We start from the raw sequence: 24,481 nt of genomic DNA, 5'->3' as shown, positions 1-24,481 counted from the left end.
TGACACATGAATTGGGACAGATGAACACTTAATTTTCAAATAAACGTATTTTATAATACATGTAGTTTTTATGATTGAGATTTATTTTTCTTAAAACACACTGAAACTAACCTCTTTATTTACCCATACGGCGATTTGAAATCTCAAAATTAGTTGAGAAGGTTACAATCTAATTTTCTTTTAGAACACTCTGGAAAAAATACTAAACAGACCCCAAGAGATTGTATTGAATTTGTCTAATGAAGAAGTACAGCACGAAATTTACTACCTTTGTTTATTTCCAAAATACATACAGGAGGAGCGGAACACTGAAATATCAAACAAGAAACTAAGTTATCACAGGAGCAAGGGTAGTGAACTTTACGACTTCCCCATCCCCAGTAGCTCATAAACCCCTCCCCCCACCACCCAGTCCTTTCCATTTAGACGTCTTTGTTTATGTTAATTAGCTTGTCATTTACCAAGTTTCTCAAGCCCTTGTCGTATTTTTCTTCCTCTTAATTCATGGAACCTTTAACGTTTAAGTAGTAATTACCGTGAATAAAATATTTTGACGTCTTAAAAATACATTTAATTTCACCTATTTTTATTTTTCATTCATAAAATGTTAGTGGGGTGTACATTGTTAAATATACAAACTTTACTGTTAATAGAATCACACTGTCAATCTTATTTACATCAAATACACATATTTTAATTTAATATGTGATAAATTCATTCAAAAGTTCTTAGATTTCTATAAATTCATTTTTTTGTGGTATAGTACACAACTCCATTGCAAATATATTTAACCTCAGGAACATGTTCGAACATAAATTAAAGTGTCAATATGTGACGAGTTGAAAACAAAGCGAAGCAGTTTTTAAAGAGTAAACTCTAAAAAAAGCAAATTTATTAAGGTTTGGGCGTGAAACCAAGTTACATTTCACAAAATAAACCCTGGAAAATTTTTAAGTAAAGCGGTCTAAAACCCCCAAATAATTCCGCACTAAAAATCTGTTTCCTCGCACCTTCTCAATACGCTAACCCAAAGGCCCCTCGCACACAACCCATCAATAAACTATCTTTTTCACAAAAATTAATGAAATGGAACTTTATTTTAAAATTCAAATTATGTTTAATTTGTTTGCAGGCCTATCTTCAGAGCTGTTCTACGTACGAGATGGTGTAGTTAACACTTACGCAATGAACTTTGTTGTTCCTGTACCAGCCAACATCACGGCACTTCACTTCTCATGGCAGTCTCTTGGTAGAAACCCGGTGAGTGGTTGCAGCAATTATAATTCTTTATTACTAATACAATTGACTCGAGTTTTTGTACTTTAGTTTAGTATTGTCGTAAGCTATATAGCAATATTGACTTTTCAATACATGTTTACCAGAGGTAATCAGTTGTTTTTATCCATCGAAGTTAGTGTTTAAAAATGATATTTTCTCTCCTTTTTTATTGTTATAACATGATTTCAGTAGTGCTGAAAAATATCAAATAGTTTGTAATATGACGCCTTTTCACTATATTCTAGAATGCAATATGTTGTGTAACCTATTACACATACACATTTGATCACAGGCTCAACTCAACTACATCGATTTTTACTATAAAACTGACCACAAATATAACATTGGAATAGGAAATCTACTCCTAATTACAGTATGAGGTCATAGTAAAGAGAATACAAGAAACTGTACTTTTTTATCGATCGTGAGGTAATTAATCAATTATCAATAATCAATCAATTATCAATTATTTATCCCTTCTACAGAATCACTAGGAGTTCGTCTAGTTATTGTACTCACCTGATAATCAGAAGCTTCCGATTCTATCCTGAATAAATGTGTTTTTTGGATATGTTGAAAGAAATGAACCCGGCTGCGTTTGGTAATCGGTAGTAACCTTTTTGACTAAAGAAACAGCTGATCTCAGTTACACCAGGCATCTCACTTTATCTACATTCAATCTCAGCCTATTGTTAGGCTAATTTAACTAGAGATCAGCTGGTTGTAGCAATACCAACACCTTCCTATTTAACTTTTCAATGGACAAATAAATCTACTTTGTGTCTAAATAGTCTTCAATCTATACGATGTCTGCTCTCAACCATTCAGTGATAGTATTACGCCAAGCGTCCATGGTTCTGGTTTCTACGTCTGGTCTTTTCGCAACACAATACCGGTGCAATTGTAGGTTCTTGATTTGTTCACACTACCAGCAAAATAATTTAAAATTCATAAGGCTTGAACCAGATTTTTTACGGTTCAAAGTTTGGTGCAAAGATCTTTTGGGCTTAGTTTTGGAGCCTGGAAAGTGTTATAGCAATTCCAACACCTATATTTGGGCAAAGTTTTCCCAGTAGCATTATTTTCTTATCAGATATGAAAATTAATAATTAATCTGATATGAATGGGTAATAAATGAAATATGTTTTTAGTAACTTGAATTTGCCTGGTACTTATACAAGCAATTTACTTAGAGATGTTAGAGGTCTTTTATAATATGTAGTCCACATAGTATTCAGCTGAACTTGCTAAACATTAAATAAATGCTTTTAGTTTAAAAAAAGAAACACAGCTGGTCTGTAAACAACAAATTTTCCCTTTAATCTCACTGTATTCAAAACTTACTCTTCAATTACATTCATCTTTGGATAAACACTTAAGCTTGCATAAGGTCTTAATGTAGCGATTTATTATACAATACCTCTTCATATACGTATGAAGAACACGCAGACACAATATTTTCTTTTACAACAGAAAATGTAATTCCAAAATTCCTATCAATTAGTAACTAAAGAGTTAATGCAAAATAAAATAAAACTTCTGAAAACACTTTCTTTGATGCGTTTGACGTTTAGCTAATTAGTGTTATGGTCCGTAGCTTCCGTACGTGTGGTTGGTGGAGTACAACAATAGAGACGCCATGTTGGAACCTCTGTTTAACATCACTCCCCGTGGCGTGATACCAACACAGGTAAACCATCTACAATGTGTAAGTAGGTGAATTTAAATGGTAATGTTATAGTTGTATTTTCTTGTTTTGCAGTAGAGTTCAGGTTTATTTTTATATGGGATTTAAGAAGGGATTTTTATGTAAATCGTGACCCTAAAACATTCCTTGAATTTCAGACATTTAGACTTTTAAAGTGAAGATAGATGTATCAAAACTCTATTCAATTAGCTCTAGGCTTTTTATCCAATGGTCATTTTTCGTACTCAATCCAACGTTATCCACCTTGCTTTGAAGCAGTAGATACATAGGACGTAAGCTTACTACACCTTATTGTATATACACTCTGTTGAATAGACGTGTTATCTTAGCCGTTTACAGCACATTGTGGTAAAAACAGGTAATGTCACCTGCTGTCTCAAGATCCATCATTAAATTTTCAAGCAATTGATGATCCGGAGATATCTTAATATATAAAAGAAAGTTGTGTTAAGTTTTACTTACAGCGTTTATAACTAGAAAACTACTGAACCAATTGGCATGAAAATTTACAGGGATATTCCTTAGGTACTAGAATAAAATAATAGCCTATTTCCGTTTCAAAAACCCTTAATGGAAGCGTCCTATGGCCCTTTGCAGTTTACATGTTAATCTTATGTTAACCAGGACGTGATTGAGCCATGCGAACGAGCTCATCTTGAAAATGAACGAGCATTTGACATAAAACCACATTAGGACAGGACGACGTCTGTCTGGCCAGCTAGTTTACAATACGAAACAAATCTATTACTCAGTAAAAAATCTTAGGTTAAGAAAAGGCAAGAACTTATATCTACGCACATTTCCAGGTACAAACATTCAGCGTCTCCCTGCCTTGTACGGGTATACGGAGTGCTGAGGTGAAGATAATACTACAATTAAATGTCACCTCCTACAGTAGGATACAGAACGACACATCCTTACTGTTCAGGAGGAACAAGATCTGTCTGAGAGGTTGGTCAATAGATATTAGTAATTTTGAATCTAGGGTACTACATTTATATCCTTTTAATTGTTTTTTTTATCATATGGCAATGTTTTGTATAGTTGTTATAGTACGTTATTGATAATAAAGATATATCCGAATCAACATAAAATGACGATATTTCAACATGCTTAAAGACTTTCTTCGTTTTCACACTCCTAGTGAGTGATTTGAGGTGAACAGTGGTCAACTAAAAGACTATGAGGTTTCAATGTTTCCATGATTTCCCAATTATAACAGTTTAACAATTCGTTTACTATCAAACGTAATTCGTTTACAATACCTTTACTGGGATCTTATATTGGATTATCTCGACTACATATAGTCAACCTGCCTGTATGACAAAAGAACATGGTTTTTATTGTTTCCTTTTACGATACTGCATCATTTAATAATATTAATCCTAAATCCTACTTACCTAATATATCTGCTATTCACTAGTTTATTTAGCCAAATAAAATCGTGTCGTGCGTATTGTTTTGCACCTTACCTAAAAACATTTGGTTATTTTATAGATAGTTGAACCACTCAAGATTCAACTATGGTTTGGTTTAAAAGGTGGGTTCTAAAACAATAGGTCGAGGAATTGTCAGAAACCTAAAATTCTTAAGAATATGACGGTATTTTTACCCAGGTATAGTGGAAAAAAGGTAGTAAGCAATATATTAGTACAGGCAATATATTATGCCTTAGTTCATTCTAATTTAGCTTATGGAATCAGTATATATGGAGCAACTACATCAAAAAACTTAAAAAAGGGTAATTACCAGAAAATGGCCTGGTAAAGTTTCGGTAAAACAAATTTTACCGATCTTGGAATACTAACTGTTCATGGACTATATATCTTGGTAACTATTATTTATGCGAAAAATATTACAAAAACTCAGGCATCAAACAAAATTAGTCATAATTATAACACTCGTTCTCAATTTCAAATTGATAGACATAATCTAGAATTTTATAAAAAGAAAACGAAATTCACAGGAAATAAATTTATGTCTCATCTTCCAAAAGCACTTCTAACTGAAAATGATACAAAAAAGTTTAAAAATTGTCTGAAACAGTATTTGATTAAAATTGCCCCTTATTCTCTTGAAGAGTTTTGGGAGCAAAAATAAAAGAAATAGTCTTATTTTTAGTTCAATGTAAAACATTTTATTTTGTAAGATCTGACTCTATTCCTGTACAATTGTACTTAAATGAATAAAGGATAATTTGAATTGATTTGATTGATTTGAAGGTAACTACTTCTAAGCACTAGACTCCCAAAAAAAGGTTTAACTGTACCTCACCTTACAGAATACTACGACACTGAACCCTCTCCACGAAACGATTCCATTCGCCTGGACCCTGACACCCTTACTTCCACCAACGCCACCTTCTATGTTGCTGTCACCTGCGCCTGCGTCATCAGTGTGTGTGTCATTGCCGTCTCCTTCCTCAGCTACGTGAGGAACACCAAGAGTCGCACCCAGGATAGCCTGCAGTGAGTATAAGGGGGGTTGGGTTGGTAAGGTAGGATTACAATACCTGACCAAGGACTCTCTCACTGATAGGCCGTAGAACGATTGGCACACATTTTAAGCCGATTTGGAATAGCACGACTAGCACAATCATTAGAGAGGATTAAGAAGGGTCAAACTGTAAGGTTCGGAAAGGCACGATTGGCACAACAGACCGGTAAGGAAGTAGTAGGCAGGTAGCCAGAATGCGGGAAAATGGAAATTGTTTTGTCCCCACAAAGTCCCCGCTGTAGTGCTTATTAGAGTTAGCAATTACTTCATCCATGGTGTAAGTTTGAGCGACAAATCTGCTGCTACGGTCACTATGCCTCTGCTGGACCCAAATAAAACTACACTAACCCAACCTAACTTAACTAAACCTAACCTAACTTAACTTAGCTACCTAACCTAACCTAACTTAACCTAACCTAACCTAACTTAACTTAACCTAAACTAACCTAGCCTAACCTAACCTAAGCTAACCTAAGCTAACATAACCTAACCTAACCATTGAAAATACGCGATATTACCGGCAAATGACTGTCGCAGCAGAGTTGACGGGGAATTTTAAACTTCCCGTTTTCCCTCGTTCGATGGTGTTTACCTGGTCGAGCGGTTGTGCCAATCGTGCCTTTTCCAAGCAGGCGAGTTGACCCTACTTATTCCGCTCAAATTATTGTGCCAATTCGTGCTGGATCCATGGGCAGAAGATCCACAAATGTGTGCCAATCGTCCCGTTCCCCACTGATCAAATAAAGTTGAGTTTGAATCTGCTAATGTCAATACCAGGATATACATTTGGTGATATCGCTGTGATCGTTTTAGGGGCGGTTTGGGAGCTCGGTATTAGCGCTAGTCCGCGACTAAATCCGGATATTTCCGGTATTTTAGGCTGCCGCCTCGAAAACGGGTTTGTGAGCTCGGGATCAGTAAGGCGCGCGCCTAACTTGTGCAGGGATAATCTCGTGCCTAAATTGTTGGTTTGGGAGTCAAGTAGACTTAGGCGCCAGCCTAAGAGATAGTCTCGGTGGGTTTGGGAGACCAATTTCGGGACTAAGAGATATGTTTTCGTCATAAAAATCAGTGAGTTTAGTCCCCAGCTTTAGGCCTGCCAGGGGGCAGGTCTAAGTCGACATCATGCCGGTATTAGCTCATTAGCAAGTTAATTGTTTTCATATTAACTAAAAGAATGTTATATTGGAATTCGTTATTAAATTCCGAACATTTTCATTCCTCTCAAAGTATATTTGATAAAACTTTTTTTTAGTTCTCTGTTGTTCAAAATAAAACGAAAATCTTGCAGAAAGCTAAATTTAACGAAAGATTATTTGGTTTTTGTTTTTACTGTTAACTGCAATACAAATATGGACCCTAAATAGAATTTCTTTCAACTGAGAGTTTGGCTATAATAAGCCCCCGTAACTTAATTATAAATATTTTATTAGTAAGGAAATAATTAGCAACCACATGCATACCCCCCACTCACCCCCTACGAAAGAGTGAAGAGATAGTAAACAAAACATAAAAAACTGCAAATAGCTCACAGTCATAATCGTTATCTTTTAATTGCGTTGTGATAAAGCTCAGTTCAGTGTCATTGACCAAGTGCTAGTTACATCAAAATGGAGTACGGTACCTAGATTATTTGGAGTATAAGAAAATATATACAGTATATCAATAACCCGCCACAGAAAACCTGCAGACTAAGCGAATTTCCAAATAACCTAATAGAGCTTTCAATTAAATTTATTTAAATAACTTTAGGTTTAACAAGCACCTGAAACTACCTACGGTGTAGGTATGCTGCTACAGGGAGGGTAATAAAGTGTATTTTTTAACAAAATATTAACAGCTTTATAAAAAATAAATAAATTTGCCCAAGTTTCATAAAAATATATCCATAAACGACCACACTAGAACAGTTAACTTTTTCTCCATAAGAATCACATGGGAATTTAAAATTTACAATTTTACCAATAGTCTCTGTAGCCAATAACCGTACAAAACATTTTAAGATATTAATTTGTTTTTTATACTCTTTAAAATACTCTTTACTCTTTAAATTACTCTTTAAAATATTTTAAAGACAAAGATTTATGTTATAGGGGTTAAAATTGAGGAAAAAACTATTTTTATCCTATAAAACTCCGGGTTCCCTTGGTCTGATCATGCTGGTTCGCGAACTCATTATGGAGAATCGCGCCTAACACTTTCATGCCAAATTTTATCAAAATCAGACAAAAATTACTCAAGTTATCACGTTTATGGACGTATATATAATACATTTATATATATATATATATATAGGCTATACATATATAAAATTTGGAACGAACAGTGTTTTTGGCCTCTAGGGACATCAAAATGGAAAGGTTTATCGGTCCCGGAACTAAGTGCTACCTATGGTAATAGATACTTCCCTAGGAAAGTTAGATAAAAGAGTGTCATGTAAAAAAAGATTTTAAATTGACAACAATTTTTTCTAAGTACTGTATTAAAAGATTTTTTTTACATTTACCTTGGCTTCACACAATCATAACCTCCGCAATTACTTTTTATTATTTTTTTGTCAATACCCCTATATTATACTGGGAAATTTCTGGTTATATCAAGCCAGATCTGTCCATATATAATTCCAAATCTGGCCCTATAAACCCAGATCTGGTTATATCAAGCCTGAGCCATGCGAATACTTATAAAGTTAAACGGGGCAAAGCCCGCGGGTACAGCTAGTAGTACCAAGATAAAATTGTATCCATCTTCAATAAGTGTTCATCTTTTGTTGTTGTCAACGGTAACGGGTTCTGCAATGGCCGTTGCCAACGTCAAAACCTGAATTCCCCGCGATTCCCTGTTTATCTAGCCGCGCTGCAACTTAGGCGCGACTATACTTGATCTACGACCATTTCAACTTAGGCGCGAGCTCCCAAGCCTGGTTTCTGGTCCGGGGACTAAAGTTAGGCGCGTCCAACACTAGGCGCGTACTAGCTGGGCTCGAGCTCCCAAACCGCCCCTTAGAGTATTACATTTCACTTGTATGAATGACAAGATTATAGCAACAGTGTAGTAACGTCGGTTCTCTGGCCAACGTCTGACCTAGCCTCCCACCGACAGCATTACTCCTGGATTCCGGTGTAGACACTAGAATAGTCAAACGTAACTTTTTTTCAGTTGTGTGAAATTTATGGCTATGGTACTTATTTGGTAGTGTGAGTATCGTGATAAGAATACGGTTGTAAAAACGTGGTAACAGTAATCTTTCATGTACTGAGAGTGATTTAAGAGGGAATTGATCTTAAAGATGAGTTTGTTTAGTTTTGGATGTACCTTTTTTAGGTAGACACTTGTATAGAGGTGATGGATAAAGATTATCGGTTAAGGTTATTGTGTTGTTAACAAACTTAGAAAAACTGGGGTGTTAAAGGAACAAAGGACGTTACTTATGATCACAAAACTAATTAACTCTACACTGCCCTGAGAGACCAAAAATATTAATCTTTAATAAACCAAAAAGTTAATAACAGAAATTAACTGTGAAAATAATCATAACTAGCACTGAGAATAAAATTGTAGCTAAGAAAAATAATAATGGTAGTATGATAATACTATTAACACGGTGGTATCAAATGAGAAAAACTTATTTTTTATATAAATCATAGTTAATTTACAGTGGGGTCAACAAATCAAAGGTAGATATTTTTATACACAAGTTGTATCTTTTTTGCTGCAAAATTTAACAAGTTTAGATTGTTAGCATGTTAATAATTTTATTTTTAACTTGAAAGTGTATATTTTCAGGTCCATTGGTGGTCTTTTGACCTTTAAAAATTTAAATTTTAATAATATGATCAACCCAAAAATTTAAACAAGATTTATTAGAAGTAGTATGTAGAATATGTACCCTTTTTTGTATTCTTATTGTATTCTCATCAAACATAAGTTATATTATTTTTACATTCTAATGCATTGTACCTTAGAATAATAGGTAGTAAATGTGCATTTAAAAAGGAAACATATGTTTAAAACAACGAAGAAAGGTAATATTTTCTTTTCGAGGAATACTAGTCTACGTCGCACAAAGGCTTAGGTTACTAGAGTCATTTGGTTAATATCTCTATTTAAATGCATAGTTTTAGAGTTCTTTGTTCTTGACTTAATCCCAATACTCCTGGTTCGCGCCTTATTGAACGAATGAAAGTCTTGTTGGCATACTTTACGATTAAACGTTTTGCACAAGCTTTAGCCTATATAAAAAAAAAAATTTTAACCCACATATTGTCAATGGACATAAGTCAAATTATTAATTTTTTTATTAACCAAAAGCTTTATTAAAAGCCTAAATACTTTACTACTTTTGCAGATAATGCATATCTATAAACGGCATTTTCATGAAAGAGAATATTTAGGATTGGATTTGAACTTGAACAATTAAACTCAATATTACATCTTTTGATAAATAACGATACTGTTTACCAAGGTTCACTAACACAGAAATATCAATATGATAGAGGATAGTCAGTATCGATGTTTACACAAAAAGTATCTGCAGTAAATCACAGCCCTACAAGTGCTTAGGGGCCTAATTTATGTGAGTTTTGAATGATTTCCCCGCTCTACTTGATTTTTAAAGAGTATAACACGTAACTAACTGCCTAAAATACCAAATTATATTTTACCTAACCCGCCATGTTAAACTTCCCTATCCCAAGTGTGATGTATATAACTTCGTTACTTCTCGAGTGATGTAAAGTATCAAAAACTCACTCGGTGATGTAATGAAACCCATTTAAATAAAATTGAGTGATTAACTTAAAAAATATACCTCTATGGAGCCAACGACATTCAACGCTAGAAATCAGCTGTGCTCTTGAATTTTATTGTTATGTTTTGAAGAATTTTCCTAACCTAGCTTTTGTTTGTAAATGAACGTTAGTGTTAGAAGATGATTGAAATGGATAATGATTAATATTGTTCGTAACCTCCTGTATATTGTCGGGTCAGGTAAAATCTTGTAAGTTACACGTTACGCAAGAGCGTGTTTACATCACTTAGGTAAATTATGCAACTCACTTCCACTCGTTGCACAACCTTCACCTGCATGATGTAAAAACGCTCTTACTACACTTGTAAGGTAAATAGCTATTACGCCACACTACATTATTTTTACGAACTTCCCATGAAAGGATTTAGACCAGAAAACAGCTGTTTGCCACCAGCTTATTCAAATGTTGTTTCATTGCGTAATACTGTTCTGCAATTAGTTTTACGCCACACTACATTATTTTGATGAACTTTCCACGCAAGGATTTAGTCCAGAAAACAGCTGTTTGCCGCCAGCTTATTCAAATGGGGTTTCATTGCGTAATACTGTTCTGCAATGAGTTTTACCGGACACCAATCAGCTGATTATACTGTATTTTCGTGGCAATTAGTGGTTATAAACAAAAACATAACCTCTCTCAGAGGTTATGACTAGTGATTTTTAGTCCTTTAGTTGGTGGAAATATATAAGGATTTGTACGGATTAAGTAGTATGGCGTAAACTATCGTACGTAACTCGTCCAAAATGTGTGTACCGGACTCGTATGGTAATCCCGTACTCGACTTAGTCTCGCACGGGAACGATCACACTCGTCCGGTAAACACTTATTTTCAGGACTAGTAACGTAATATACTATTACCGGACACCAATCAGCTGATTATACTGTATTTAGATGGTAGTGAGTGGTTATAAACAAAAACATAACCTCTCTTCGTTATGACTAATGATTTTTAGACTTTTAGTTGGTGGAAATATATAAGGATTTGTACGGATTTAGTAGTATGGCGTAAACTATCGTACGTAACTCGTCCAAAATGTGTGTACCGGACTCTTATGGTAATCCCGTACTCGACTTCGTCTCGCACGGGAACAACCACACTCGTCCGGTAAACACTTATTTTCAGGACTAGTAACGTAATATACTATTACATAGACTAAACAATTTATTTTTCTTTTAAATATTGTATGATATTGTTCAAATGTATAGTCAAGCAATTTTGTATTTCAGCACAAGCTATACAAGTGGTGCTTACGCTGGCAACCCTAATGTGTTCATCCGCCTCAACAGTGGGCTGAGTGGCAGCTACGCTACCATAGCCAGCTGCCACAAACCCCCACTTACTCCTACCCCCTCCCCTTACGCCACTAGCTACGTAGCCACTGACGGCAGCACTCACCATGTCTACTGTAAGCCCGCGTCCACCAGAGGATCTTCTAGGGTTTCCTACTACGCATCTTCGCCCCTCATACAAGTGCCTCAGGTGTGTGGTTGGGAAATTTGGATATGTTTTATATAAAAAAAAGGTTTATAAAAAATATATTGTTTAAATGATAAAGGGTAAAGTGTAAATACATCTTAAATAGTTCCGTGCAATGAAAAGGAAACCAATCCTTAATAAAATAATAGTTATAGAATACCTCTGCCAATTACTAGTTTGTTAATTGATTTGCTATTCTAACAGTCGAAACATTATAACTGGTTTTTATTATGAAGACTATCGTAGCTATTTCCGTATAAAAGATTGTAAAAGCAAGAATGTTGTAAATGTATACAGGGTGATTGATATAAGTGTGCCAGTTATTTTATTCGAAAGTTATAAGAGGTGTAACAAAATGTTAAATTGTAACTGCATTGGATTTTTTATTTAATTTTTTTTTTTAGTCCAAGGCAGTTACAATTTAACATTTTTTTCTCTTATAATTTTCAAATAAAATAGCTGGCACACTTATACCAATCACCCTGAATAAAGGTAAATAAATATAGAATATAGACACAATCTTTGGGAGATTTGTTTAAACATATAAGATGTCATTACATCTAGCTTAAGATTCTCAAAGGTAAAAAGTACGTTTTAGAGAAGTAGGACTACAAAGAAGACCCATTTAACCTAAAGATTGTTTTGTAAAAGTGAATAAAATACTGTAGTATCAATTTTGAACTAAAAAGATAACGTTGATGGAAAATATTTTGAATTTTTCAGTCATAAACTACATTCATTTTGTAAAAATAAAAGATAATATCATACTGTTTTAAATACGTGTTACGAAGTTTGGAACTGTAGTGTGACAATCTATAAATCACTTACACACTTTAGGGTGGGTTTCAAAATTTGAGAATTTATTTCATAACAGTGTTACATTTTCAGTTGGAGCCCGCGGATAGAGTGCGGAAGTTGAACGTTCCAAGGCGTAACATCCTTACCAAGAAGCTTCTCCAGGAAGGCACCTTTGGCCGAGTGTACAGAGGGAATTATCTCCGGGAGGGGGAGATACACTCTCAGGATGTCATTGTCAAAACCGTCTCAGGTAAAGCCTCGCTGGGGTTCTGAGATTTACAAATTGTCATACTCTGATCATTTTCTTATTTCAGTTAATGCTAATTTGTCTTTATAAAAATGGGGCATAAAGGAATTGACCTTTAAAGCATCAAAATTGTTACGTGGGATAAAAAAATGTGGACTGATAATGTGGTATTTTTTAATTGGAAAATTTATAATTAGCTTAAATTATTAACTAACATAGCAAAACCAAAATGTGACCCATAGGAATAGGGATTTTGACCTATACCAGATATGAATTTGATTATGCTACTAAGGTCGGCTAGGACTCTAAATTGCTGACTCGGATTACAGAGGTTTTTAACGACATGACCGATGATTCATCAGACCGTTACTTATCGTGACTAGATCACAAAGAATTTTCACAGACAGCCTGGCCACTTACATTTTCAAATACATACAGACTCGGATTACCGAGGTGTTTAACGACATGACTGATGTTTCATCAGGCCGTTACTTATCGTTACTAGATCTCAAAGAATTTTCACAGACAGCCTGGCCACTTACATTTTCAAATTACAGTAGGTAATTAATACCATACGCCTAGTATGTAAAAGGTAGGCTAATAAAACCCCTTAAGAAATATTGCAGGACAAATAGACTTTATCATCATATTCTGTGGACTTTGGTAGTAAACTGATGGTGTATTGCGTTATTTTTCAGACGAAGCATCAATGCTACAAGTGTCTATGTTTCTCTCAGAAGGAACTCTAATGTACGGGTTGATACATAAACACATCTTGCCAGTTTTGGCAGCCAACACAGATCCATGTCTGCCACCGTTACTGGTCTATCCCTCAGCTGCACACGGCAACTTAAAAAGGTACGTTCAATCTGAAAATAATCCAAATAATATTTGACATGTAGCTATAAATATATCTCATTCTAATTGGTGTATACATTATAATATATCTTTATATAGATTTTTAGCGAATTTCCCTATAGGGAAGTAGCTATTACCGTAGGTGGCACGGTAAGACCTAGACCCGGGACCGATTTACTTTTTCATTTTGATGTCCCCAGAGGCCAAAAACACTGTTCGTTCAAATTTTTTATATATGTATACTGTATATATATATATACACATATATATATATATACGTCCGTGAACGCGATAACTTGAGTAATTTTTGTCCGATTTTGATGAAATTTGGTTTAAAGGTGTAATGCGGGATAAACTTGAATGAGTTCATGAACCAGCACGATCGGACCATGGGAACGGGGCTTTACGGGGGGTTTTATGGGGTAAAAATTGGTTTTTCTCACTGTTGACTCTCAAAACACAAAATTTCCCAATTTCTCTTTAGACCTTTTTAAAGAGCTTAAAAAACAAATAATTTAGTATATAAAAGTATTTTTGTTCGATTATTTGTAACGGAGAAAATTTAAAAAATTGTAAATTTAAAATTCCCATGTTATTCTTAGGGAGAATATTGGCAAATGTTGTAGTTTGCTTATTTATGAATATATTTTGATCAAACTTTGCAAATTTATTTATTTTGTACTAAGCTATCAATATTTTACTCAAAAACACATTTTATTAGTTTCCTTGTAGCAGCAAACCTAGGTACTCGTTAAACCTAATGTTATTAAAATATATTTAACTGAAAATCAATTCAGACAAATGGAAATTCGCTTAGTCGGCAGGTTTGCTGCGGCGGGGGTATTAATGGGTTATGGGAGATCTGGAAAAGCTAAACATAGGTAATTAAAGAAGACATGGTAAACTGAGAGGAATACATGGAAATATTCTAAGAGGAAGTTTAAGAAACGAAGACTAAGAGAAAAACTACTGTGATTTTTTTTAGGAAATGAGAATAAAAATGCTTGCAAGAGATCCAACATCTCACACACATGCATCTATTTGGTTTTAGCCCTTGAGCAAAATAGTTATATACTAAGGAAAATAACAATGTTAAATAGTACCAATGGTGGTTCTTGAAGAGACAGTGACACACTAATAGGTGGCTATTTCAAGCTATGCAAGCTAGTGAGGGAGGCGTAGAAAATGTGGTAAAAAAAAACCAACACGAGGAGTCGTCAGCATGAAAATGGTACGTATTTAGCTCATGCAATAGACAGTATAAGTCGGTATGACTATGGAATTTAATAAACGTACATATAGCTTTGAAATAGCTGTTACAATTTCCATTGAGCAATTTTTTGTGCGGCTCTACTGCTGTACACTCCAGTAAAACTATATTGGACAATGGTATTGAATCACAGACCAGCTATTTCTTTATAGAGGACAAAAGTGGAATGGCTCAATGATAAAATACAGCTGTGTACAGTATTGGACTTCGTTTTCCTAAATATTGAACTGGTGACCATTTGAAAATCAGTCAAGAACTATAACAACCCACTGCCTACATAACCAGTCCATATTAAATACAATAAAAAAATATATATTTCCGTGTTACAGATTTTATGAATCAGGAACACAGTCACGCTTTCAGGAGAGACATAGCAATCCATATCAAATATGCAATCCAAACATAGACTTAAAAGAAAATAGATTATAGACCTTTTACACAATATGTGGTGATAATTTGTATGTAGTAAAGATAAAAAAATTCTTGGAAAAATTGAGCAAACACATTTTTTTTGCTACCACAATAGTAATTTCTTAAAAACACAATTTTATGATAGTGAGTTTAAAATAAGTACCATGTGCAAAAGATATCCTGAATAATAAAACGGTATAATAAAACTCAGCTGAACAAAAACTGCTCAGTAAAACATTGTTGTAAGTGAGTTTGAACAGAAAAGCTATTCAGGGGGTATGTTGAACACTAAAAAGGATAACAATAAACAAATACTGCCCAAATTAAAACAAGCTCCCCACAGTTTGAACGAAAACAATGGGCTTACAGTGGAAAAAGCGGCAAAACTCCACCAAAGTTTAACCAAGTTGGTCTCATTATATCCACTTCACTTGCCTCGTGGTTCTTTAATATCGAGGGGCTGGCTTACATAGTTATAATTGAATAAACTTTTTAAAACTTAAACCACCAGAACATTATCCTTTCGTTTTATTTTACTTTGCCCCAGGGTTTATTATAAACTCAGTCAAACTCTTGAAAGAAATTTTGTTCTTACTTGATTTAGTCTTTTCCTTTTAGTAAGAAAACTGATTTCACGATTTCTCAAGGCTAACTATACTTTTAGAATTAATAATAAGAAAAAATCTCAGCATTATGGTATTCTGTAGGCTACTCAGTTTAGTTATTATTTATTTGTTTGATAAATCCGAGTTTACACTTAGATCCACACTGAGTATTAGCATCATGAGCATTTATTATTATTATGTTATTTTTAATTTTTACCTAGATATGTTTCTTCGATGAACAAACTTTTAGCGAATTTCCCATATAGGGAATAAGCTATTACCGTAGTACACATGGTAAGACCTGGACCCGACACCGATTTACTTTTTCGTTTTGAGGTCCCTAGAGGCCAAAAACACCATCCGTTCAAATTCATATATATATGTCCGTTAGCACGATAACTCAAGCAAAAATGATCTGATTTTGATTAAATTTTGTATAAACGTGTAAACCTACATTTATTTGAACGAGTTGGCGAAACAGCATGATCGGACTATGGGAACGGGGGCTTATGGGGTAAAAACAAGGTTTTCCCATTTTTGACCCTAAAAACACAAAATTTCACATTTTCTTTCCAAACCATTTTGTAGAGCTTAAAAAACAAATAATTTAGTAAATTGAAGCGTTATTATTCTTATAGAGAATAAGTCAACTGTTCTAGTTTGCTTGTTTATGAACATATTTTGATAGAATATGTAAAATACATTCATTTATTACTAAACTATTAATATTTTACAACAAAAACACCTTTTTTACCCTCCCTGTTGCAGCAAACCTAAGTACTCGTTAAGCTAATTCTATTTAAATAGTGAATAAATGTGATATTTTTCAGGAGGCATTTTAGTGTAAATCCAATCAGGCAAATGGAAATTCGCTTAGTCTGCAGGTTTGCTGCGGCGGGGGTGTTTTCATTTGAATGATGTATTGTAAAATCGAATAAATTGACGATAAATATAATGGAACCGTTTAGAACAAGAAAAAACAATCAACGAAAAGGCATATGGCGGTGTTCTAAAAAAAACATCCTACACAGAAAATACAATTTTTATTTAAATAGCTGACAGCTCATTAGTTTTTCTGTAACTATTGTTTTAATTTAAGACGTGATTTTTAGTTGATGTTGGTTTTATTTTACTAGCGCAGGTTTATTATTTCATTAAAGTGACTTTCCCATGTACCTATACGTATCACAAAATAAATAAATAAGGTTATCTTACAAAACAGACATCTCTAAAAATGGCCTAAAAAATATTCAAGTCTTTTTTATTCAGTCTGATTCATAATTAACTTTAGGTAGGTGTTAATTACACCACTATCAGAGGATTGATATAATTAACTATAAAAATCATTAACTTGATTGAGTTCATCAGCATAATTAGCACTTGGCGACGAGCTACTTGTTTACAACACTAAAAGTGATTACCATCTCTTCATTAGTAGATTAAAACCATTGACAAAATGAAAACATGCATTCAAGATAAACTTGTTGGCTTTGACTGTGTAAAAACTGCTTAAAAATATATAAATGTCAGTAAGTCCTTTGACATTTTATTTACGTTTTTTTTACATAAATTTATATTTAATAGGAGTTGTGTTTTAATAAAGTTCAGTGATCCTTTTAAGCCACTGCTTTTATCATTACTCTATTTTGTGTAAAGATAAAGTTGAATGAGTACTCATAATATTAATCGTTAATCGTTCCAAGGCAGCTACTAAGATTGAAATTGATTTTTGAAAACGGAACAATCTGCTTAATTAACCATGAGCATTTTAAAATAGAATAATTTAACTAGTTTATTGTAAAAAAGAAATCTTCTGTTTGAGAATATGTGAATAGGATTCTGCAATATAATAGAAGTTAAAATCATTAATTTTTTAGTAGTACATAATTAGTAGTAAAGGCACCCACTAAATCACTTGATTAACTGTAAATTCAACAGTAGTTGTTGCGGAGCGAAAAAAAAATAACTCATACACTAATAGTCCACTAATAGTGGTGAGTCGGTGGCTCAGTTGGTAGCATCGCGGACTTCGGGCCCAAGCAAGGCTGCACTAGATATACATATATTTAAATGTATATCTAGTGCGGCCTTGGCCCAAGGCAGCAGTGTCGTGGGTTCGGATCCTGGTCACTGCCACAAACTTTTATCAGAACAGTTCACCTTTGTACTGTACCAGCTCAACCCTTGCTTTTGGATACGTTCCACGCACAGATCTGTAGTCTATGTGGACGGGCAAATGCAAGGTTAAAAGAGGCCGCCAACGTCTTAAAAAAAAAACTCAGAAACTATTATATATGGCTATCAAAATCACCATTTTCACTGTTAATAAGAGTTTGGCCTGTTAATTAATATTGGTAGGTTCCTGGATAAAAAGAAAATGTGAGCATTAAACCCTAACTTGCTTTATCGGTCCTGGGAAAACATAATAGGTTTTTAGATGGAACTTTTCTACTTTCACTTGAAACTTTTCTAGATATTCTTTACAATTATATTCATTGATAATGGCTATGGAATCAGCTGGTCTTACTCGGCAACAAAGCTATATTCTCAACAGTCATACTGCACTAATTTTTGTTTTAAAACCACAACCTGGGGTATTTGAGTAAAAATAATAAAGTTTTCCTTGCTGGAGATGGCTACCTAAATAACATAAGCCACTGTTTACAATAATTGTTCTGGTTTGTTCTTTGACATGAACAGGTTCCTGAGCTCCTGCAGAACGAGGGGTGGTGAGCATTACACTATTATTACCCAAGACTTGGTAGAGATGGCGACTCAAGTTGCTACTGCAGCAGTTTACCTTCACACTCAGAGAATCTGGCATCGAGACCTGGCTACGAGAAACTGTGTGTAAGTTTACTAGTAACAGTTTTAATTTGGACTATTATGTGATCTAATAGAGACTGTCACATTGTCAAATTGTCCAAATCAACCTGTCCAAAAACCACTGATCACATTTTCAGTTAGAAACTTTTTTAAACAATGATACATATTTATGTGACAAATGTTACATATTTTGGCGTATGTAAGTAGTAAGTTCTTAGGCAAATTATTGAATATCTGAATCGATAACAAGCGGTAGCTTAGGAACGCGTGCGACCATAACAGATGTGGCGTTATTTTCTATCCCAGTATTGCATAATACTTAAATGATTCTTTTAATTTAACCCTTAGCTTGTGTGCTAAATGTGTGACAGGATGATATTTTTATCATAAGTATCCAACAGATTTTCCAGGGAGAGCGTCACCTATTCAAAGAAAGTTCTCCCCACCTAGAATCTCTTCCTTTTGAACTTTATGGAGGAATATACAGTTATTTTGGGCTGCTAATCACTTCAATTATCTCATAAAAAAATACTCAACTGTGTTTGCTGGGATTTAAAGTCGTCTACTTCCACCACATAACGAGCTGCCCCAACTACAGAGAAGAATTACTATGCAATTTTGTTTTATAAGTTTGTACAAATATGAGTTGTTTACATAACTATTGTACTGTCCGCAGGGTTGACGAGAAGCTTCAGGTTAAGGTGACAGACAGCGCACTCTCCAGGGATCTCTACCCAGCAGACTACCATTGCTTAGGAGACAATGAGAATCGCCCAGTCAAGTGGCTAGCCTACGAGGCACTTGTACACAGGTCTTTCTCAGCTGCATCTGATGTGGTAAGCGAAGATTTTGAAGATAAAAAGACTTATAACAAAACTTACCACGACTAAACTGAAGGAATATGTTTACCACCACCGGTTTATGGCAATTAATTCTTTAGAATCACGATATTACCAATGTATATAGGAAAGTTGTATGAAAATAAAGGTTCGCCAAAAGATAATTTGATTAAAAGGTTCAACTAGTTTGAGAGAGTTAAGTGCAGAGGAAGGCTTGACAATGCTTACCTATGTATGTTTAAATATTTTATTTGAGATCTTCTTACGTAGGCTTTTGCGGTGTCATGAGAGTTCATGGTGGTGTTTTTTGGTGTCAACCACGTTGTAACTAATACTATAGACAAAAAGAATTAAATATAGAATGTCAGCAGTGCTGCGGTTACCATAGGTTCTGGCGCAGACCGCTGGGAGCGCCATGTAGTTACGGCGTGTGTGCGCCAGAACCTATAGTAACCATGGTAACCGCAACAGGCTGACAGTCTAGCTAATAGATGTTGTGCCGAAGCGGTTTTTTTATTAAACCCTTTTTCATTTTACCAGTGGGCGTTCGGGGTGGTTCTATGGGAGTTGATCACCCTGGTCCAAGACCCTTACTCGGAGGTAGATCCTTTCGAGATGGCAGACTACCTGAGGGATGGTTACAGACTTTCCCAACCCTTAAACTGTCCAGACCAGCTGTGAGTATAGATTGTTTAACCTAAAACGTAAATTGCATATTCATTGATGTACGTATTCGTACTGTGAGATACAAGATTATATAGCATTAATTAAAGTCTATTCCATACTAGCCATTTATACATGAAACGTACATAGCCTACACGTACGTTGTTATACATAAAAACTGTCATATGACTGAGTAATAATTAAATAGACGAATAATTTTCAACTTAGTTTTAAAGATTAACACTATGCAATTAAACACATTGTATCTCTGTGTATTTTGTTTATAAAATAAAACCGTATATTTTTGTTTTGTTTTATTATAAGAAACAGACATATTACTGTTATATATATTTTTTTGTATATGACCCGTTCTTTTTTGCATGCAGTAGTAGTGAGTGACCTATCTGGATTGAAAAATGTTTTATTATTAGTCTTTCTAGTATTGTTTGTATTATTAGTGTATATTATAGATACTATTTGTTGACAGTTCATTTAAGTAGTCTTGTTCTTCAGGTATTCGTCAATTAGTTCGTCAAGTAGTCTCTCGCTAATGGAGTAAATCTCTATTACATAGATGTGATTTATTTATTATAAAAAAATAATTGCTTTAGCATATATCTACTGATTTGTAACTACACAGTCTGTAAAAGTAATAAATGTTGTGACTCGGTCCCTGCATTCGCGCTTTGCTTTTCAGGGACCTAATTTCAGAGTGTTTATCGCACACATTCTTCCTAATGTAGAATTTCTAAAAATAAATTGATTTGATTGATATTTTTTCTGTAGTTTGTACGACGCCATTCAACTATATTTTCTACACTTTTAGTTTTATATGGTCAAACTTCAATTTAAATTTAAACCGAAGAAATAAGTAATGGACTTTACAAAAATGTCTAGTAAAATAGATAGCGGAACTTGAGTAGTAAAACTTATTATATATTAATTTTTTTCAATATTTAATATATCTACTGTATAATGTTGTTACAGTTTTATTAATTTAATTGTTATTAAATTATATTTTTAGTGCATTCTTGGTGCTTATTGAGTAAGATATATCAGCACCAAAAAACCTGGGCCTTGCCTCCATCCTTCATATTCTTTCTTTGTGAGATGCCTGTTATTATTACCATAATTAATTGTATATTTATTTTCGATGTTTCAGTTTTGAAATAATGACATGTTGTTGGATTCTGGAGCCCGAGAACCGCCCGAGCTTCTCTCAACTCCTAGATTGTCTGTACGATTTCTCCAATGCGTTGGGACGCTACATCTAAGCCGAAATCGCGAATACTATCGCAACTTTAAGATTGTATTGATCTTTTAAAGATCTGACTGAAGATCTATTGTGATCATGTTTATTATCGTTATTTATAGGCGTATAATATATCGTTTGTAAATACATAACAAGACAAGCTGTTCATACATTTATTGATATAAATTTTTGTTACTTGTATATCCTATGTTTCTTTAACCTAATCATGCCAATCTTTACATATATAGATGTATATTTCTAGATTCGTAGCGAACGATGGACTATGAAAAATAAACAGTGCTACTTTTCGTCTTCCAATCCCCATACAAACGTGTTCAATCAAAGAGTAGAAAAAATGATCACGTAATGAACAAAATAAATATAAAAGTAAACAATTTACAAATAACTGAATTTTGAATGAGAATACGTGATTGAAAAAAAACCAGAGAAAAAAATTAAAGCAGACCAGAAAGGAAATTTAAATTCAGCTTAGTTGAATCACTTTGTTTACCATTATAAGTTTAAACCTGAGGAGGAGTACCAATTTGTGAACAAATTCAGAACTTCCTAAGAGCAGTTGGTTGCATTTAGGGTTTAAAAATTTGGGTGTACTTTTTGAAGGGCCTTAACATTGTGAGTTTCACAAGTTGTTATATAATATAAATATTATATATTTTCTTTAAGACAAGGGCATGTGCCTGAGATTTTTTAACTGAATATGAACTAATGATTATTGTGGAATGTAGTTATCGCCTGTCTGGCTCTGACTAAGGACACCAACACTTTAGACAATTTACTAAAAGCCCAATAGTGATTTAGTTATTTCAATTTCATAACGGTAAAACCTAAATTTATACAAAACGAGTTCTCAGTGGCTATCTAAAACAAGAGTAAACAAAATTTACCTAAATGCCTAAATTAAGGGTTTAATCAAAAATTATCCACCAAACTTTGAAAGTATGTTATGTTTTCAACAGAGCCAATCACCATTTTTTTATTTTTTATTTTTGGTGGGTCCTTTCCCCCAAACTCTTCGCAGACTGCTGTGTTTTGAAGAGTCCTGGACACCATAGACAAAAATAAAGGTGAGTTAAGCCTTGTCAATCAGCATGTCATTAAGAAACAAAACAATAGCTCGTCCACTAGTTATACAACCATACAGTAAAGCACAAATCATGAAATTAACCCAAAAATAATAGAAAAAATTTCGGCGACACTAGCGATCAAGGTCACCAGACATGAACTAGACACGAAAACGAGCTTCAAAATTTACAATGGTATGAGATGAGAACTCTTCTTGTTGGTGGTCCAACCAATGTACTGAATAATATGTAACCAAATAAAGTAATTTCCTTGTTTAAATTTTTCATGGTACTACCATGGATAAAACATACTCCCTTAGGTACTACTAAAATAAAAATAAGGTCCTGATTTAGTACCCAAGTACATTTTAGCTCCAAAAAAGTAAACAATATGAGTTTGTTTTTTTACATGCTTTATTAGATAAAGCATGTTATTAGGGTTTGCGAACTCGTAGGCTACCATAAAGATTGTGCCTCTCTGTGTGTAGGTGAGTAGTCATCTGTAGTTTCTTTTGTAGCGTATTTCAGGGACTTCTTAACAGGTTGTTAGTTTCAGTGGAAGTCCTAGTTCCTCAAGCCAGTGCCTTAGTAGTGAAGAACGGAGATCGCAGCCAAGCAATACTGCCAAGTCCAGAGGAACAGCCTGTAGACACTCATCTGATGTGTGCGTGCTTGCTGCTTGAGACCATGCTTTCATCACAACCTTCGAGGTGATTCTTGGTCTTCGTTCACAGAGTCCCAGGAAGTTGGTCGAAATCCGATGGAATTGGTTGTTATCCTTGCCATGGGCTGGAAAAATCAAACAATTATTAGTACTGTGTACACTTACAATCAACATAAGACATGTTGCATGTAATGTGTATTGTAGTGTTAATAAATTAAACTATTAAGATCACTATCTTGAAGGTCCCGATGCTGGATATACCTGGCCACTGACAATTGCACAACTTCCTGATTTGTAGCAGCAAATTCCTGTTTGGAAGCTGTCACATTGCCAGCGACCAGAGTCGAAAAGTATGAGAACTAACTGGATAACTGACGAACGAGTATTTTCTACGACGCAGCTACTTTGTATGCTTTGTGTCCATTGTATGGTGTCCATTGTATGGTGTCCATTGTGTGGTATCCATTTTGTTGACGGCGTGAAATTATGTTGAGATTTTAAAGTAATTTATAAATAAAGAAACACATAATGTACTTATCTTTTGGCTCTCTCCGGTGTGAAGTCCCAAAAGAGTTTGGAGATCCTCAAGACCAACGACGGGTTCAGAGTAGATCCAGAGTTCCTCTTCATCTTATCCTTGAAATGGTTCTAGTTTTCTTCAGTTGCATCCAATAATCCTCCTAAACATATAGAATTGTTACAATAATTTTATATCTGAACTTCCATATTTACTCTAATATTCAATTGAGACATATTGATGAGTTTTAAGATACTGCAATCTAGAGAACAATTGAATGAAAGGGTATTGTCCCCCATTGGTTCTTCAAAAGCGATAATGCGGAAACACATTGTTACCAGCATTAGCTATACAACCTAACAGGCAATTTGTACAACTTACCGAGCAGGGTGGCTATTGGTTTGTTGAAGTGTGTGAGTCCACCGGGTTTTGAAAGGATCCATTACTTCAAAATCTTGATCGAACCTCTCTTGATTTTGTCGTTCGCACATTTGTGTTTTTGGTTCAACAGCAGTTTTACTTTGTTCACTGTAAACATGATAGTTCTGAAATATTTGTGTCAGTTTCCAAGGATACGAAAATAAATTTATATTTACAATTCAACGAAACCTCATTTCCTTGGGTCCACTTTCAAATCTACCTATAGTACTAATGAACTATTTTCGTCGCTTTTCGACTT

At 34.3% G+C, this 24,481-nt stretch overlaps 1 protein-coding gene across 2 annotated transcripts in view; it reads left to right on the top strand.

The window, feature by feature from the left end:
* Window positions 1-21,695, top strand: part of LOC128990190 (tyrosine-protein kinase Dnt-like) — a 59,933-nt gene extending 38,238 nt beyond the window's left edge. For both annotated transcript variants that reach the window (XM_054412476.1, XM_054412477.1), the window contains exons 2-12: window positions 1,133-1,260; window positions 2,876-2,968; window positions 3,793-3,937; window positions 5,268-5,454; window positions 11,521-11,773; window positions 12,659-12,818; window positions 13,514-13,673; window positions 18,660-18,809; window positions 19,462-19,621; window positions 20,165-20,301; window positions 21,450-21,695. In XM_054412476.1, the coding sequence (XP_054268451.1) occupies window positions 1,133-1,260; window positions 2,876-2,968; window positions 3,793-3,937; window positions 5,268-5,454; window positions 11,521-11,773; window positions 12,659-12,818; window positions 13,514-13,673; window positions 18,660-18,809; window positions 19,462-19,621; window positions 20,165-20,301; window positions 21,450-21,561 (1,685 nt within the window). In that variant the 3' untranslated portion in view covers window positions 21,562-21,695. The remainder of the gene's footprint in view (window positions 1-1,132; window positions 1,261-2,875; window positions 2,969-3,792; window positions 3,938-5,267; window positions 5,455-11,520; window positions 11,774-12,658; window positions 12,819-13,513; window positions 13,674-18,659; window positions 18,810-19,461; window positions 19,622-20,164; window positions 20,302-21,449) is intronic.
* Window positions 21,696-24,481: the final 2,786 nt, after the last annotated feature.

This window comes from Macrosteles quadrilineatus, unplaced genomic scaffold, assembly GCF_028750875.1.
Source record: "Macrosteles quadrilineatus isolate MER2022 unplaced genomic scaffold, UCM_ALF_1.0 Scaffold_3__2_contigs__length_128488019, whole genome shotgun sequence".
NCBI classification, from domain to species: domain Eukaryota; kingdom Metazoa; phylum Arthropoda; class Insecta; order Hemiptera; family Cicadellidae; genus Macrosteles; species Macrosteles quadrilineatus.
Note: the sequence above shows the minus strand (reverse complement) of the source record. Positions and strands in the feature narration are given on the sequence as shown.